At 32.9% G+C, this 18,109-nt stretch overlaps 2 protein-coding genes across 5 annotated transcripts; both read left to right on the top strand.

Moving 5' to 3' along the window:
- Nucleotides 1–2,961: 2,961 nt before the first annotated feature.
- LOC105784057 (probable nucleoredoxin 2) lies at nt 2,962–6,346 on the top strand. Of its 4 annotated transcripts, none has more exons than XM_012609838.2 (4): nt 2,962–3,360; nt 4,660–5,145; nt 5,338–5,439; nt 5,567–6,346. In XM_012609838.2, exons 1-4 carry the CDS (start codon nt 3,217–3,219, stop codon nt 6,203–6,205), a joined length of 1,371 nt encoding a protein of 456 aa, XP_012465292.1. In that variant the 5' UTR covers nt 2,962–3,216; the 3' UTR covers nt 6,206–6,346. The 4 variants fall into 4 exon arrangements, with proteins under 4 accessions (XP_012465292.1, XP_012465301.1, XP_012465310.1 ...); XM_012609847.2 differs by having other exon boundaries at nt 2,964–3,360; nt 4,663–5,145; XM_012609856.2 differs by lacking the exon at nt 5,338–5,439 and having other exon boundaries at nt 2,968–3,360.
- Nucleotides 6,347–7,372: 1,026 nt separating this feature from the next.
- LOC105784049 (V-type proton ATPase subunit B2) lies at nt 7,373–12,092 on the top strand. The gene is made up of 15 exons (XM_012609827.2): nt 7,373–7,536; nt 7,739–7,810; nt 8,176–8,231; nt 8,326–8,424; nt 8,727–8,786; nt 9,146–9,257; nt 9,349–9,557; nt 9,769–9,897; nt 10,104–10,241; nt 10,552–10,702; nt 10,796–10,878; nt 11,095–11,142; nt 11,270–11,323; nt 11,419–11,502; nt 11,614–12,092. The coding sequence occupies exons 2-15, from the start codon at nt 7,753–7,755 to the stop codon at nt 11,791–11,793; spliced, it is 1,461 nt and encodes a 486-aa protein (XP_012465281.1). The 5' UTR covers nt 7,373–7,536; nt 7,739–7,752; the 3' UTR covers nt 11,794–12,092.
- The last annotated feature ends 6,017 nt before the right edge of the window (nt 12,093–18,109 follow it).

Genomic DNA, 18,109 nt, shown 5'->3' with positions numbered 1-18,109 from the left:
TTGGCAGTATCTAACATGATCACTCTCAATTTCCCTTTCTAACTTCATCTACACCATGGAGGTTTTTCCTACAGTTTTCATGTAAAGCATGCAGATATCATCATATTTCATGTTTATGCAACATGGCATACTCAAACAACATAGATTATAACTATCATGGTTGGAGTCATAGGAACTCACTTGAAGCTTCATCGTCTTCATAGCTTAACTTTCTCGAACGTTAGAGCTTTCATTCTACTGGCAGCCAAGCATTTCAACCAAAAGCATGGATTATACTCAATATTCTCAGCTTAAACTCATTTTGCCAGGAACATGCATAACTCTTAAAATGATTTTGAAGTACATAACTTCATTTATCTATTCTTACGTACACAGAGAGGCTAAGAATCTTACCAGCTTGTTGGTATCCCTTCTTTTTCATTTCTATCCCCATGAAGTCTACTCCATGCAGAGCCTTTTATGGCTATTCCTTCTTCAAGCTACCGAAGAAGGTGAAAAAGAGAAAATGAAACAAAGTCAAGAAGAAAATCATCCCTGGGAATCCATTTCCCAACTATTTATAGCCATTTCTGCATTATTACCAATCGTATGAGAATCGTCCATAGCTAATTATTATGCCTTTCATAAGGAATCGATTGGTTCTATTCTAACTGAATTAGGTTTGGTTGTCAACCATGTCCCATTTAGTTTCTGGCTTTCTTGTTTCTTTCAATAGAGGCTATCAGCTTGTGGTCTTTTTCAATTTCATTATCTCATTATTTGAAGTTTCTGGGTTAATTGAAAATCGAATGTTACAAGAATACATTTATTTAATAAGCTATTTATCATATTTGATTATTTGAGACAAGTGTTCTTGGATTGATAGAATTGTGCTTTCGAGCTTTTTTTATTCTTATGATATGGCCTACAATAAATACTATTGTTAGAGCTAATAATTACTTGTTACCCATGTACTATGCAATGGTTGGATTCTATACTATTATTTAAGAATTTCACTGAGCTAGTTTTACCCATAAATCAAATTTTAATTTGGTTGTGAAATGACTAAAACCATTTTTTAATAAAATAAGTTATTATATTATAAGTATGTTTCTATCTTTTTACATTTTTATATTAAAGAAATAAAACCCACATATAATAAGGTTTGAACTTGAGCCCATAAACTTTTAAACTTTCAATTTTACCTTTTAAGCTAAAGCTTCAATTTATTCTTTCTTACAAAATTTTAATAAATGTATTGTATACTATTTTTTCTCACACACATCATGAGTGTGTCATGATCATGTTTGTAGAGTTTGAGCCTTTTAGCCTACAAATTCCTTTTATCTTGAAGCTTGTGTTCTAGAGATGACATTTTAGGAGAGGCAACCACGAAAATTGTAATGTTAGTCTTCATAAATTGTAAATGGATATGAAAAATACCTTATTTTAAAAAAGGTTAAAATATGCTTTTAGTTATTGTACTTTTTTTATAGAAATTGAGAATTAGTTTTTATATTTTAAAAGTTAAAAATTCAATCATCCTACATTTTCAGTTTAAAAATCTTAGCCCAATTATCATTTTCGTTGGTAGTTTCTTTCAAAATTTGTCAACTTAGCATGTTTATTTTCTATTAAGCATATGTCACATAATATGAAGATAGCTTAGTTCATGTGCCAAATTGATAAATTTTGACGAAGAAAATTAACAATGGTAATGATTGGAGTGAGATCAACAAAGTAAAAAGACTTAGCTTTTAATTTTTTAAGTATATGGATTAAATCTCAAATTTTGTTAAATTAGAATGATTGAGAAGAGATTTTAATGAAAAAGAAATATTACAAAAAATTGAAAGCAAGCAAGGCAACATAATCAACCTGTGAAATTTGTGAAAGGTTTCTAGAAAAGCTTTAACCAATGGTGGAATACAAACAAAAGGAAAGGATTAAAAGTACTTTTAAATTAAGGTCTTCGGGTTGCGCGTTGCCAAGTGTCGCTTAAGTGGGCCCCAATGTAGTGACAATTCAAAGCTACAATTTTTAGAGCCTTACAGCCGTCTCATCCCCCCACGCACGATTTTTATCTTTATCTTTTTCAAAATTTTAGAGGAAAATTTGATTACGGTGTTTTATCATATGAGTGAAATTTTATTTAATAAAATTTAAATTTTGAAGTAGGTAAATTCTTATTATATGTGTATTTCGTTAGATTTTATATAAAAATATAAAAAATTATAATAATATTTTTTCTTTTGTTAATTTAATCCAACTTTTAAATACTAATATATTTCATTGAAGTATCGGATAAAAGTAAATAAATGTTAAAATTAGCTTTTACTATTTATATTATTTTTATTTTTAATTAAATTTAATTCTTAATCTTTTAAAAGAGCTAAATTTAATCAAATTTTAAAAAAGATTCGAAATGATGTTAAAATTTTAAATACGTTAGCCTCCATGATAATGGACATATACTTAATGCTAATGTTTTTGAAATTTTATGAACTTTTGTATTTTATTTTAATTTTTATACTTTTAAATTGTTATTTGTTGACGTGATATATAAAATAAATGATGTTATGTTAGGATGATGTACATTGTACATTAGACTATAATTCAATTGTTACGTTGACAACGTTAAAATTAATGTTTTAGTCGTAACTTTTGTTAAAAAGAGAGATTTGACTTTTCTAAAAGATTAAGAATTAATTTTAACTAAAAAACTCAAATTAATAAAAAAATATAAATATTGAGAAGTTTAAATAAAAATATAAGAAGCATTTAAAATAAAAAAGAAAATAATAATAATGTTAAAAAGGTAGAGAGAGTTAGAAATACAGGTGTCCACTACATCATTATGACAAACACGGGACCTTACCTACCTTATCTAAGATAGCTTGGAAACGCTGGCCTGGACTTTGGTTTTTCTTATTTTAACAAAAGCAAACCCAATGTGTCGAACCAAAAGGTTATATGCGTGGCAGATGACGGTCTTGACCAATTAAATATAAGTCAAGACGTCGCAGCATGATAGTTAATGGACCCGAGGAACAGTGGGAGTTTGGCTCATTGACGATACTTTTGGAGTGAATCGTAAGTTTGGAGGGGTACGGTTGAATTGCTACCTTAGGATAAAGAATATGGTTCCATGCAATATAAGCTTTGGAAGGACTGATTTAATCTTTTATAAGCAAACGAGAAGCGAGAAAAGAAGACTAGTGATGAAGTAGGAAGGAAATGGATTTGGACGACAACTCCAGGAATCTTGTTCAAGCTTTGACAAATGGTGATCCCGAGAAGATTTCAACATCTAGATTTTCTTCTCTTTTGGCTTCTAAAGATCGTGATTATCTTCTATCCTCAACTACTCAAGATGACCAGGTTAGTTTTCCTTTCATGGAAGGAAATAAAGAACATATCTAGCATCATCATCATCTTCTTCTTCTTCTTCTTCTTCTTCAGTATCTATTATTATTTTTTAGCTGTAAACTTTAAGTTGTGGTCAGACATGAAAGCACGCAGCCACCTTTTGGTCTAACTCACTTATGGCTTCACGGTAATTTGTACTCTTTCATCATCATAGATCCATTTCTTTTCTATCTTCTTCTTTACCCAAGACTTCTTTCTGGAATTACATAGACCTTCCAGAATATCTTTGCTAGAACTATATATATATATATCATTATTTGGTATTATTCTCAAAATATTTAACTTTATTTATTAGCAACATATTTCAGGAAATTCTATAGGGTTTTAAAATGGAAAGACCCACCTGCTAATACTTTGTTATATATATATATGTATTATGAGGTCCAGCAAACTAGAATTTGGTTATGGTATAATCATCTGGGTATATTATAGCACCAAAGAAAGAATGAAGAAATATATGGGATTTTGTTTGGTAGAACATGTTTAATTGAGTAGATCTTATGTTATTTGTGGTTGTTAAACTCGACAATGATTTGATTTAGTTTTGAAGGGAATTCTTTTTTAGGGGTCTTTTATGTATTTATGACAATTAGGTGATGATCACATTAAATAATTAGATGAAACTGAGAAGTGGAGCATTGTAAGTTCATAAGATGAACAATCTAAGTCGGTTACCTTTCTTGTCGGGAATTCAAACATGTTGGAACACCATTGGTGGTGAAGAGATCTTGTTGTTTTATGTGGGGGGTTATGAATTTTGTTTGTCGGGAAGGGAATTAGAACGGATTCTTAGCATTAATGTGGGATGCATACGTGATAATGTTCAATATATCGATATATCGGCAAAAACTATCGGAAATATGTCGGTGTTCGTCCTTTTAAATTTCTAAGATACTTCTTATCGCGACAAAAACATGCCAAACATGCCTGCCCTCGTCGAATATAGGTTCCCCCCACAGCGGTTGTGCTGCGAACATGTGGCACTATTGTTCTTCGCTTTAGCCTAACAACAAAGCTAGCTATTGCCATTACACACATGGCGTATTATCCTTACAACATTTGAAAGCAGGTGGCACGTCGCTTTCACAAATTTTTTTGTGGAATAGATTGGTATACATATTTCCTTACTGAAAATGTATGTAGGATTGTCCTTTGTGGTGGCTTGCGACGAAAAGGGTATTTGAGGAATAAGCTTGACTTTTCATTAGTAATTGAATGGTTCCATTTGACCTTTACCATTACTGGTTATAGCAGGTGAAAATTTCGGATCTTGAGGGCAAGGCGATTGGACTTTACTTCTCAGCTAACTGGTATCCACCATGTAGAAATTTCAATAAAGTATTGATTGGCGTGTATGAGCAGCTGAAGAGCAATGGGTCTAATTTTGAGATTGTATTTGTGTCATCTGATGAAGATTTGAGTGCCTTCAACAGTTACCGAGAAAGCATGCCATGGCTTTCAATTCCATTTTCTGATTTGGAGACAAAGAAAGCCTTGAATCGAAAATTTGAAGTTGAAGGCATTCCTTACTTAATCATTTTGCAGCCTGATGGTTCAACTTTACATGACGGCGTAGAACTAATTTACAGATATGGTATTGAAGCCTTCCCATTTACTGAAGAAAAATTGGAAGAACTGCGAAGGGAAGAGAGGATGAAGCATGAGAGTCAGACCTTGACCAATTTATTAATAAACCCTGGAAGAGACTATCTTTTGGATCAAACCATGACTAGAAAGGTCAGTGCTTATACCTCATTTCCATATTATAAATTTGCTTTGTTACTCATCGACTATAGTGAACAATATATACATACTTGTGGCATTGATATCCATCTATGGTAATGAAGAAAGCTCTCTTGAATTCTTTATAGCCTAAGTTGATACAAACATTTATTGAGCATTTAGAAATTGACAAGAGTATTATTTCAGGTTTGCTACCTGAGTAGCCCCGCTTGTAGATCATTTTGTCCTTTTACCCTTACATTTGCAAGGTATCCGCACCCAACAATTGGATTCCCATTCACATCTGAGGCAAGGGCGAGACTGTGTTAATCACCAGCATAATGAACCCTCACTTGTGTGGCCGAGATGGATGCATGTTTTGAGATCAATCTATGTATGTTGAGGCTTGATTCAAGCTTATGTATTTGTTTTGCAGGTGCCAGTTGATTCGCTGATAGGTAAGACAGTTGGGCTCTACTTCTCAGCACAATGGTGCTTTCCATGTGCTAAGTTCACTCCCAAACTGATATCCATCTACCACAAAATCAAGCAAAGTTTGGAAGGAAAAGGTGGCGGTGAGGATTTCGAAATAGTTTTTGTGTCGAATGATCGTGACCAAAGTAGCTTTGACTCCTACTACGGTACCATGCCATGGCTAGCGTTGCCTTTTGGAGAACCAATAATTAGAACCCTTGCAAAGTACTTCGACGTGCAAGGCATTCCATGTTTGATAATCATAGATCCCGACGGCAAAACAGTGACCAAGCAAGGTAGAAATCTCATAAATCTGTACCAGGAAAATGCATACCCTTTCACTTGTGCAAAACTGGAGTTGCTGGAGAAAGAAATGGAGGAAGAAGCCAAGAGATTACCCAGATCTAATTATCATGCAGGTCACCGCCATGAGCTTACTTTGGTATCGGAAGGGAATGGAGGGGGGCCGTTTATATGCTGCGATTGTGATGAGCAAGGGTCTGGTTGGGCTTACCAGTGTCTGGGGTGTGGCTACGAGGTGCACCCAAGATGCATGAGAGCTGTTGACCCTGCAACTGCTGCCTCAGTTCAACACACCTGATCTTTCATATAGGCTAAAATGTTGCTAATTCAGCTTTCATATATGATATTGTAGCTAATGCCATGAAGATCACATTTAAGAGTAACATCATAATCCTTTATAACTGATCAATAAATATATTGTCGACTCAGTTTGCAGGTATATTGGTTTTCTTTTTTTTTTTTTTGGAAAATGAAAAATATGAAACGGTAAAACTTAAAAAACTTAATGAATTAAATACTTTGAAAAATCAAAATTGGAAACAAAAGGAAATTAATTGCTGTAGAATTTGGGGTGGAAAGCGGCCATTCACATGGCAATGGCCCATAGACATCAAATTGCAAAAGGCTCCACATAATAAAATTTGTACACGTTATGGGGGGGCTGTCGTGGCAGCTTCATTTTTGTACTGGTAGATATAAGACATGTGAAACTTCTTTGAAGTTTCCATATTTCTGGATTTTTCCTTTTTATTTATTTATTTTAAGATGTATATAGATTGGCTTTTCGTTTTTTATATCTGCAAACGAGCAATTTTTTCTTGCTAAATGATCAAAATAAAATTTAAAAATAATTTATTTAGAAAAACAATAAACATTATTATAATTATATTTTTATCATTTAAAATTTTATATAACTTTTTAAAAATAAAACAACTAAAATATTATAAATTTATTAACATCAACTAATAATATATGAACTTATTGCACCACATATGCATTTAATATATGGGAAATTATTATATTATATTGAATTTATTTCACTCATAACAATATGAGTTATGATGTGTTTATTTATTTATTTTAATATAATTTAAATTATCGATATATCTCAATATTATTTTAATATTATAATTACAATTATTTTAATTTCACAAAATTAATGTAATTTAACTAGCAACACCAAATTTAGTAAAAAAAACTATTATATTAATCTATATTTACTTCTCTAACCCATCACCTAAATTAGTACTTAACTGTAGTTAATTGAGTAATTATATTATGTAATAATATTTTGGAGTTGGAATATGCTACGATGCTAACCTCATCTTTATAGCCACGTTGCATGATATTAAAAAAAAGGGGAAAACCTATTTCTCCATCAATACAATTAGTATGAAAATGACAAGTCAAGTAAGACATTGAATCCTACATATAATTATCTATAATTTTTTTTAACTCATAAAATTATTGAATCTCATAAATGATTTGTCACTTAGTGCTTAATTTCTCCATTTCTTTTCACAGTTCTAATCTTTTACTTGCTCAAATAGAACTGTCCAACTCAAACTAGAGATATCTTGTCATTTTGGGTAATTTTCTCTCATTCGCATTTTCCAAAACATAATCGAGGTAAGAATCGAGTGTTTCAAACCTTTGCAAATTTAGATTCCATCACTCGCCATTCACAAACACGGTTGCTTGTTTGGATCTGAAATAATGTTTCCAAGTTTTTTCTTTTCTTTTGATCTGCTCAACTATTTTATCAGTGTAGACTATACTGATATATGTTTCTGATTCGTTTTCTTCTTAATGTTTATAAAATTTTAATCAGCTTTGAACTTGAAGATGGGTGCTGAAAAGAATTTCATTGACATGGAGGAGGGAACTCTGGAGATCGGAATGGGTAACTTATTCATTTTACATTCGTAGCCTAAAATCTGAATTCTGGCCATTGCCTAATTTCAAGTTTTTTTTTTTAATCTATCATCAATAAATTTCATGATGTTGGAGTCGTTTTGTTTTTAATCTTTTAGTTGACTGGTTATGTAATATGTTTAAATTCATGACATATGTTCGTAATCGTTCTGTGGATTAAAACATACTTTAAGTCGGATATTTTAATTCTTTAATTTTTTAAATTAAACAACTACTTTGTGTTTTATGGTTAATATGATCTAAGGCTAGTGGGATGCTATGGTGAGAATTTATTGTTATCCAATTGGTGTGAAGATTATCTAGAAGATTAAATCGGGGGTTTATGGTTTGCAGAGTATAGAACTGTGTCCGGTGTTGCTGGACCATTGGTCATTCTTGACAAAGTTAAGGTAGGTTTGCTCTTTTATCCCATGATGGTTTTACCTTCAGGGTTAATAGCTAGTTGTTTGATTGTAAAATGCTAATAATTTTGATATGCTTCAGGGTCCAAAGTATCAGGAGATTGTCAATATTCGTTTGGGTGATGGAACAACTCGACGAGGTCAAGTCTTGGAAGTTGATGGAGAGAAAGCAGTTGTGCAGGTATTTTTCCTTGCATTGCAACCTAGAATTCTTTGCACATAGGAGATGATTCATGGCATATTTTATTTAATGATAATCCCAATATTTGATTGTTGTTACTTGTTTTAAGTCCATATTAATGGATCAGGAAATGTGGAGGGGAACAGCATAGTGATAGAAAAGATGCATTTACCATTTACTAAATCCAATAATATAATTTCTGTGAGATATAAACTCCTGAGAGCATTTGGCAACAATTGGTTTGGACTGACTTTAAGTCCGTACTGTGGCATCTTATACTTTTCCCCTTTCTCCATTACCAGGTTTTTGAAGGAACATCTGGAATTGACAACAAATACACAACTGTGCAATTTACAGGAGAGGTAATAAGTCCGCTTTTCTTTGGTGCTATGGGTTTTATTTTACCTAGGCTTGTAAAACTAGGATGGCAGATAGAATGGTTGCCGTTATAGAATCTTTTGAAAGTTAGTGTATTGGAATATTAGTTTTCACCTTGTTCTGTTTGATGCAAAGTATATGTGCTTGTAGCTGTCTCGTAACAATTTTATAGTTAAATATGAATGATGTTGAGCTTTCTAAAGTAGAGAAATTCTCTGAACACACATTAGTTGCATCTTCAATCATCTTTGTCTGTGATTTTTAACTTTTAACAAAAGGGAGGTCAGTTTAGTTATCTTTATGACTGTTGATTGTTGAGCCACTTCTAATGTATGTTTTGCAGGTTTTGAAAACTCCTGTGTCATTAGATATGCTAGGGCGCATATTTAATGGCTCTGGAAAACCCATTGATAATGGACCTCCTATTTTGCCCGAGGCATACCTAGATATTTCTGGTAATGTGTTAGGCAAACTGTCTATTCTAGTCATTTATAGGTGAGAAAGTTTATTTTACCAGTGTTAATTTATGTCCTTTTTCTTTCTCAGGGAGTTCCATCAATCCTAGTGAGAGAACTTACCCTGAAGAGATGATTCAAACAGGCATATCAACAATTGATGTGATGAACTCAATTGCTCGTGGACAGAAGATTCCTCTTTTTTCTGCTGCTGGTCTTCCTCATAATGAGATAGCTGCTCAAATTTGTCGTCAAGCGGGTCTCGTAAAGCGATTGGAAAAGTCTGATAATCTCCTTGATGTATGTCTACATTGCAGCTTACTGTGGTATTAATAAAGTTTGCCTTGATTGTGTGCTTGATGTTCATGGTTTATTTTGTGGATGTCAATGATTTTTGTTTTTGTCACTTAAGTGAGCTGATACACATTCTTTTTGGAAGCTAGATGCCTGTTTATTTCTCTTATTCCACTTTCAGATTTTTTATTGTCCTGTTCTGTGGATTGACTTTTAGGATCAGGAAGAAGATAATTTTGCCATTGTGTTTGCTGCCATGGGGGTGAACATGGAGACAGCACAATTTTTTAAGAGAGATTTTGAGGAAAATGGATCTATGGAGAGAGTGACCCTTTTCTTGAACCTGGTACTTTCCACTAATTAATCTCATTCTCCCTGCATTTTTCTTTTCCTGCAAGTAATTCAAGTTAAGTATATTCATTTCATTTTGAGTTTTTTTGCCCCATTGAAGATGACTTTCTCTATGAGTATTGATTTCAAGAAATTAGTCCCATTCCTCTCCTTTTTTTTTCCTAAAGAAATTATAACTGGTCTATTTAATGTGTTTTACAGGCCAATGACCCCACTATTGAACGAATTATTACACCTCGAATTGCCCTCACAACTGCAGAGTATTTGGCTTATGAATGTGGGAAGCATGTTCTGGTTATATTGACAGATATGAGTTCTTATGCAGATGCTCTTCGTGAGGTACATATGCTTTATAGCTGTTATTGGAGGATATATATGTGGTACACAATTTCTTTGTCAAATTACTGACAAAGAGCATTATGTTGGTGCTTTTTGAACATCTCTCTATTTTTAACTCAAATTTAGAAGGCAAACTGTTATTTCTTAAGACCTTTTTGGAGCTAGAAATGACTTCAGAAAGTGAATGTAATCCATTTTACAGGGACTTTTGACTTAAATCTGACAAACCTCTGAAATGATGCTCTGTTAGAATGTCATGTATGCAAATGCTGGATTCATATCATTCATCATGTTTTGTGTGTGCCTATAGGTATCTGCTGCTCGTGAAGAAGTCCCTGGAAGGCGTGGGTATCCTGGTTACATGTATACTGATCTGGCAACAATTTATGAACGTGCAGGGCGTATAGAAGGAAGAAAAGGTTCCATCACCCAAATTCCCATTTTGACCATGCCTAATGATGGTAAGATGCACCTTCAGCTCAATATAGCATTCGTTTAAGTTTGAAAACTGGCTATCTGATATTATATTCGGTTGATTATCATCTGTGAACCAGATATAACACATCCTACACCAGATCTGACTGGTTATATTACTGAAGGGCAGATTTACATTGATAGACAACTTCACAATCGACAGGTAACTGAAACAATATTCATTATCGTTTTAATCATGGGCGTTGCTTTAGAATCTATTGATACACACAATAGTGATTTAGATATTGTCAATGATGTTGAATTGACATGAAGTCAAGTATATTAATGGAGTTTTAAATTTCCAAATAGATTTAATTTTGATAGGAGATGCCTGTGCTCAAGTTTGAACAATATGCCTAATTAATTATTTTCTGAACAGATATACCCACCAATTAATGTACTCCCTTCACTCTCTCGATTAATGAAGGTATGGCTATTACTTATTTTCATTTCATCAATTCATCTTGTATGGGAAAACCTACCTCCTTATTATGAGTTGACGCATAAGTTAAAGAGTTTGTGCTAAGCTTTTCCTTCTGTTATATATGTTTCAGAGTGCTATTGGTGAGGGGATGACTCGTAGAGATCATGCTGATGTGTCCAACCAGGTATGATTGAGAAGTTCTAAAATGAAATAAGGGTCCCTCTAGCTTAAGTAGTATTATTATTATTCATACTGAAACCCTCCTAACCTTGATTTCAGCTCTATGCAAATTATGCTATCGGAAAAGATGTTCAAGCAATGAAAGCTGTAGTTGGAGAGGAAGCACTCTCTTCTGAGGATCTGGTTTGCATCTCTCTATCTCTCGGTTTCGCATGCATGGGAAAGCTACTTCAAATATAAAGCTCTATATTAAGAATTGCATTTTGATTTTCTGTATTGTTATCAATGATACAGCTTTATCTGGAGTTCCTAGACAAATTTGAGAGAAAATTCGTGACTCAAGGTGCTTATGATACTCGCAACATCTTCCAGTCGCTTGATCTAGCATGGACTTTGCTTCGTATCTTCCCTCGCGAACTTCTCCATCGTATACCTGCAAAGACACTTGACCAGTACTACAGTCGCGAATCGTGAATGCAAGAAGCCGAGCTGGTAAAGCATTTGCCTTTGCTGCATGGCCTTAACCCAGTACTCCGTCTTGGTGAATGGCTTCATTGCGGTGCGCTACATTTGTTTCATTTCCTTTTCAGATACAGTTCCAATCAAGTTCATGCTCTGTGATTATAATTTATTTTAGCGGTTGGGTATTCTTTGTTTTGAGAACACAACCCATAAGCTTTTTCGAGAACATCATTTTCAGCTTGTTATTCTCATTCAAACCTGTTGTTAAGAGTTGGATTGCCAAGGAAAAGACTGGTTCTGTTTTAAGTTAAGATCTGGCAATGTTGGATGCAATTAGAGGTGTTTATGGGTTGTGTCATATTAACACAATTTATAGTTGTTCAAGTCTGTCTCAGCTCAAAATATGGGTTTAAATTTTTTTTAAACTCGACGATATTTATAAATAGCTAATTCAATCGAAGCTCATTTTAGGTTTGCGAATATTATTTTTTAAAGATTTTTAAATTATATTTATATTATTTTGAATTTAATATTTAATATATTTTTTTAATTTTAAAATGTTATATAGAGGTATCTTAGTTTTAAATAGTAATATTATTTACTATTATAGATTTGATTTATATCATAAATTACATAATATATAAAAATAATATAATATAGTATATTATAATTTGGGTTGGGTTTGGGCTTTGAATGTGCAAGCTTGTACCCAGTTTATATTTTAAGTGGGCCTAAATTTTTTGTTTAGTATATTTTCTCAAAGTTTTTCAAATTTTGATTAGACTTTTAGATTTGGGTGGATGACTCATTCTCATGAACAAATCTAAATATATCAATGTTGGAGTTGGTGATTTGTAAAATTAAGTCTAAATAAAAAATTTAAGTATATAATTATATCAAATCAAATTTAAAGTTATATGATTGCACTTGATATTATGTATTTAAGTTCTATGGTTTTTCTTTTCTTTATCTTTTTGGTAATAAGAACTTTAATACTAGAAAAAATCATGTTACAGAAGAGAAATGAGCTCATGAGGGAATTGCAAGAACCTGCTTAGAGGGCACATGCTCCTCTTAGTATTCTTTGCTACCCAATCGGGACCTCGTAACAAAAACGACTAGCGTAAGAGAAAATGACATTACAACGTCCTGTTAGCTAATGAGAGATATCATCTCGAATAGCAACAAATTCCCACAAAGGTTGGCATTTTCCTTTTAAACAATTGATAACAGTTTGGTTATCGGATTCAAGGATAATGTTCCGCCATTGTTGAGTTTTTGCCAACATTGATCCTAACCGAATAGCAAGAGCCTCGGGCACAAGAGGAGATCTAGCAAAGATCAAGGCGTTTGCACCTGTAATGAATAAACCATCGCTACCACGGGCAACTGCAGCCAAACTAGCAATTTTGCTTCGCTGATCAATGGCAGCAAAAACGTTTATTTTAATAACACCATGCGGAGGTGGGCTACTGACATCAATTTAATGACCAAAGACCAATATCTACTTTAACAAAAGTCTTATTGCTTTTGGTCTGATGGAAGAAGAATATTGACATATAATGCTGATGTTGGATATCGCCAAGATGATAGATGTAAATAATCCTTTCAACTATTAAAAAAGATAATTGACATGAAGATTGATGATTTTCCTCGCACATAATTGAAGAAATAAAAAATACGTCTTATTGCTTTTGGTCTGATGGAAGAAGAATATTGGCATATAATGCTGATGTTGGATATCGCCAGGATGATAGATGTAAATAATCCATTCAACTATTAAAAAAAACAACTGACATGAAGATTGACGATTTTCCTCACACATAATTGAAGAAATAAAAAATACATGGGAAAGGTACTTGAGAAGAAAAGCAATAAGGAAGCAACGTGTGGAAGCAACCACATCTATGTCCAAGCAAAAAAGGAAGCAACGTGTGGAAGCAACCACATCTACGTCCAGACAAAAAAGGAAGCAACGTGGAAGCAACCACATCAGGACAAAAAATATCATCAAATCAAAGATGAGACATCATCCTTATAAAAAAAACTATGCGGGATTCAAATGAAATTAAATAGAGTTCAGAATTTCTCCTATAAAAGGAGATGGAGGAAGCCTAAGAAGGGCATTGAAGTTAGTTTTGAAATATTTCTCTAAGTTACTTCTCATCCACCATCCTCCCCTATTTTGTAAAACATTTCCTTTACTACTAGTTTCATTCTGTAAATTTGTATTACCATCTACTGTCTTCGTAATCTCCCTGTGACTAAAGATTTAATTACTAGTTTTTATTTCGGCATGATTTCTAACCATAAAGGCTAGACATAGATGTGGTTGCTTCCACACGTTGCTTCCTTTGTCTTTTCTTTTATCCTTCTTGGATATTATATAGATTCATTTCTTTAATTTCATCCAAATTTAATGAATCAATTAATAATCTTGGCGAGTTCCAACTTTCCCATGTATTTTTTATTTCTTCAATTATATGTGATGGAAAATCGTTAATCTTCATGTTAGCTATCTTTTTTAATAGTTGAACGGATTCTTTACTTCTATCATCCTGGCAATACCCAACTCCAGTATCATGTGTCAATATTCTTCTTCTATCAGCCCAAAAGTAATAAAATTTTTGTTGAAGTAGATATTGGGTTTTGGTCATTAAATCTATTGTTTCCATAATCTCCCTGTAAAAGATAGAAGTAAAGAATCCGTTCAACTATTAAAAAAGATAGCTGATATGGAGATTGACGATGTTCCATCACACATAATTGAAGAAATAAAAAATACATGGGAAAGTTGGAATTCACTAAGATTGTCAATTGATTCATTAAATCTAGATGAAATTGAAGAAATGAATCTAGATAATACCCAAGAAGGATAAAAGAAAAGATAAAGGAAGCAATGTGTGGAAGCAATCACATCTATATCCAGACAAAAAAGGAAGCAATGGAAGCAACCACATTTATGTCCAAACAAAAAAGGAAGCAACGTGGAAGCAACCACATTAGGACAAAAATTATCATCAAATCAAAGATGAGAAATCATCCTTATCAGAAAAACTGTGCAGAATTCAAATGAAATTAAACAAAATTCAGAATTTCTCCTATAAAAAGGGATAGAGGAAGCCTAAGAAAGGCATTGAAGATAATTTTGAAATTTTTGTCTAAGTTACTTCTCATCCACCATCCTCCACTATTTTATAAAACATTTCCTTTACTACTCTTTTCTAGTTTCATTCTGTAAATTAGTATTACTAAACATTGTCTTGAGCATTTAGGAACTCAGAAAAGTTCCTCCAAGCGTCACTCCAAATTTGTATGGGTCAGTATTTTATGCCTTCAGACGTCCATAAATTTTGGCTCCTCCATATTTCCCAACATATCCAAGCTGCCAGACTTGTGGCCGAGAAAGACCCAAAATTTGGAAATTGCTCATTAACCTCAATCCACCAGTTAAAGAAGCTAGAGAAACCAATATTTTTGGGATCATAGTGAAGCAAAGATGCTCTCCAAACCACTTTCGCAATTGGACTGTGAAACAAAATATGCTCAAGAGATTCAACCTCATTGTCGCATCTTAGACACTCATTTGGCAAAGCTCGATAACGCCGGAACAGATTTTCGTTGGAGGCAACGGCATTATTACAAGTTCTCTATATGAAATTCGGGTACCTTGAATATTCCATATCGAGTTCCAGTTTGAGCTTTGTCTATTACTTCTCGAATGAGATACACATTCTTCATTTCTGTGCTTCAGCTTTCTCAAAAGATTATACCCAGGTTTAACTGTGTATTTGCCATCTTTGGTAAAGTTCCAAACAATCTTGTCATCGATTGACGATGGTCCTATAGGATAGCTCTAATGGCTTTCACTTCATGCTCTGTAAATAAAGAAAGAAGTAGGTCATGGTTCCATTGACTATGGTGATTAATCAGGTCACGAGCCAGTGAGACATCAACCCCTCGTTGGAATTGTTGTTGCGGTTTGTAACTTGTGAGAGATGGAACCCGCTTATCTTCCCAGATCAAGATATTCGAACCATTTGAGACATTCCATCGCAATCCTCTGTTAAGAAGAGTGATACATTCATGGAGACTTTTCCATGCCCATGACGATGCTTTCGAAATCGAGGATGTGAGCATTGTGGTTTCTGAAAAATACACAGCCTAACTGGGTTTGACAAGAGTCTCGAAGCTTGCTTGGCTAGGAGGGCGTCGTTGAAATCATGAAAATCCTGAAATCCCATACCTGCTAGTTTGTCAAGTTGTGATTTTAACCGGACCTTCACTTAAAAAAAAAAAAGAAAAAAAGAAGAAGCTATAACCATATAAAATTAATAAAAAAATTTGAATATGGACACATGAGTGTCTAAATTTGAATGGACTTGGACAACATTTGTTCAGGTTCATCTGAAATTTGAAAAAATTATGCTTTTCTATTAATTTATATATTTTTAAAAATTTTTAATTTTTATTTATGCTTATCACATAAACCTATCACATGTTATCATGAGATTAGTTGTCATTGCTACGCAAGTACAAACTAACAGAATTAATGCGAAGTTACTAAATTGTGTGATGGAATACAAGCTCACATGCGAACTAAGCTAAAAAAACAGTTTAGATACCAACTAGGTACTTTAGGACAAGTACATATTAACCTATTATTTTTTCTATAATTTTGTTTAATGATCTAATTTATTTTTAGTCCTTTTGTTATTCTAAAATTAAAATTAAATTTTTTTATTTTAATTTGACATAATTTAATTTTTCTACTTTTATATAATGTTACTAATAAGTTTAAATTGATAATATTATTAATTCCTATGGTTAAAATGGCTATGAGAGTTTTTTTTTTTTTTTAGTGTTTTCGATCACACAATTAAATCCATGTGAAATACAATCTATCATACGATTAACAATGCTTTACAGAGCTTTCTTAAGGAAAAAGGGAGAGGGGTCTGGCAAGGGTGCAAGAGTAAGCTGGCAAGCTATTTGCCTTCCAAACTCTAAGGGGGTCTAGGTCTAAAACATCTTGCACTTCGGAATAAAGTGTACAGAGTTCAAAACTTCTGGGCGCATCTTGCTCAAGCCGGTTCACTCTCTGGGCAGCAAGGGTGGACAAATATATCTTGAAACGAAGAAATGCATCTACTGCAGTTTCATCCTTCTCATAGGCATTGTCTTGAAGCTTAAAAGGACTAATTTTGCAGTTAATAGTGCTTTAAGGAGATAGAATACTCTAGATAAAATGGAGAATTTTCCTTTTAGGACTCTTTATGATTTATAAAATTTTAAACTAGTAATAATAAAATTACACTTTGCCCCCAAAAATATAAAATTATAAATATATAGATTATTAAATTGATGAAATTACATTTTTACTATCGTAAATATATACAATTTAATTTCGTCCTCTAAACAAATTTTGTCTTCACCCCTGGCATATGTTACAAAGCTGTTGTTGTATGTAGCATTTTAAGACACAAGCAGATAAAGGTTAATTGGCATAGAATTGTGTCTACTTTTAACTTATCAAATTCTTTTATCCATTTACCGTTATCTTCCAAATATATTATTACTTTGGATCATAACTAAAAGTGTCTATGGACTGGGTCAGACCCAACTAAAATTTTAGGCTCAATTGGTATATTTAGACACGAAAAATGAGTTTAAATTTTTGTCTAAACTCAATTCAGATTATAAATACTAAACCCGGGTCCAGTCCATATTAATTTTTTGAAAAATATTTTATTATGTAAAATGGTTTTTTTTAAGGGAACACAAGATCAAGCTTCAAAGATGAGTGCCGAAAATATTTCTTGAAATGATCTTTAACAACAGTAGAAAAATGGAAATTAGTAGAGGGTTCAATGTTGCTTGACAGAAAAAAAAGGCATGTCTTCATTGAAAAATAAGATGGAAGCAACGCAAATATCATCGATTAAATTTCTGAAGAATGAAGAAGAAATTCACATCACAACATTTCAGTTTTTTCTTTCTGCAGTTTCGATGACCATTACACACAAAGTTTACAATATTTCTTCAAACATCAATTCAGCAATTACATTTGATATGTTAAGAGTAATGAGTATGGGCTCAATATTGTGACTAGCTATACACTGTTCAACTACCTCCTAATTTATCGCAAAATTAAAATCACCAACAAAAATAAAAATCTTATTGAAACAAAAATCAAAAGAAATAGAGAGAAAAAAAAAGCGTTGAATAGAGACGAGAGTATTGGACGGCAAACTTGGGGAGTAATTTAGAGATATTTCCTATTTTTTTCAATATATATATATATATTAACTTGCTCAATCCTTACCAA

Source organism: Gossypium raimondii, chromosome 1, assembly GCF_025698545.1.
Source record: "Gossypium raimondii isolate GPD5lz chromosome 1, ASM2569854v1, whole genome shotgun sequence".
In the NCBI taxonomy this organism is placed as follows: Eukaryota; Viridiplantae; Streptophyta; class Magnoliopsida; order Malvales; family Malvaceae; genus Gossypium; species Gossypium raimondii.
The sequence above is the reverse complement of the archived record's forward strand: the minus strand, read 5'-3'. Positions and strand labels throughout refer to the sequence as shown.

What these genes read in the sequence shown, in the direction of transcription:
- LOC105784057 (XM_012609838.2), top strand. Translation starts at nt 3,217, where the DNA reads ATGGATTTGGACGACAACTCCAGGAATCTTGTTCAAGCTTTGACAAAT. An exon ending in ATCAAACCATGACTAGAAAG is followed by an intron (nt 5,146 to 5,337) that starts GTCAGTGCTTAT and finishes GTATTATTTCAG; the next exon opens with GTTTGCTACCTGAGTAGCCC. An exon ending in GATTCCCATTCACATCTGAG is followed by an intron (nt 5,440 to 5,566) that starts GCAAGGGCGAGA and finishes TTTGTTTTGCAG; the next exon opens with GTGCCAGTTGATTCGCTGAT.
- LOC105784049 (XM_012609827.2), top strand. Translation starts at nt 7,753, where the DNA reads ATGGGTGCTGAAAAGAATTTCATTGACATGGAGGAGGGAACTCTGGAG. An exon ending in AACTCTGGAGATCGGAATGG is followed by an intron (nt 7,811 to 8,175) that starts GTAACTTATTCA and finishes TATGGTTTGCAG; the next exon opens with AGTATAGAACTGTGTCCGGT. An exon ending in TGACCCTTTTCTTGAACCTG is followed by an intron (nt 9,898 to 10,103) that starts GTACTTTCCACT and finishes TGTGTTTTACAG; the next exon opens with GCCAATGACCCCACTATTGA.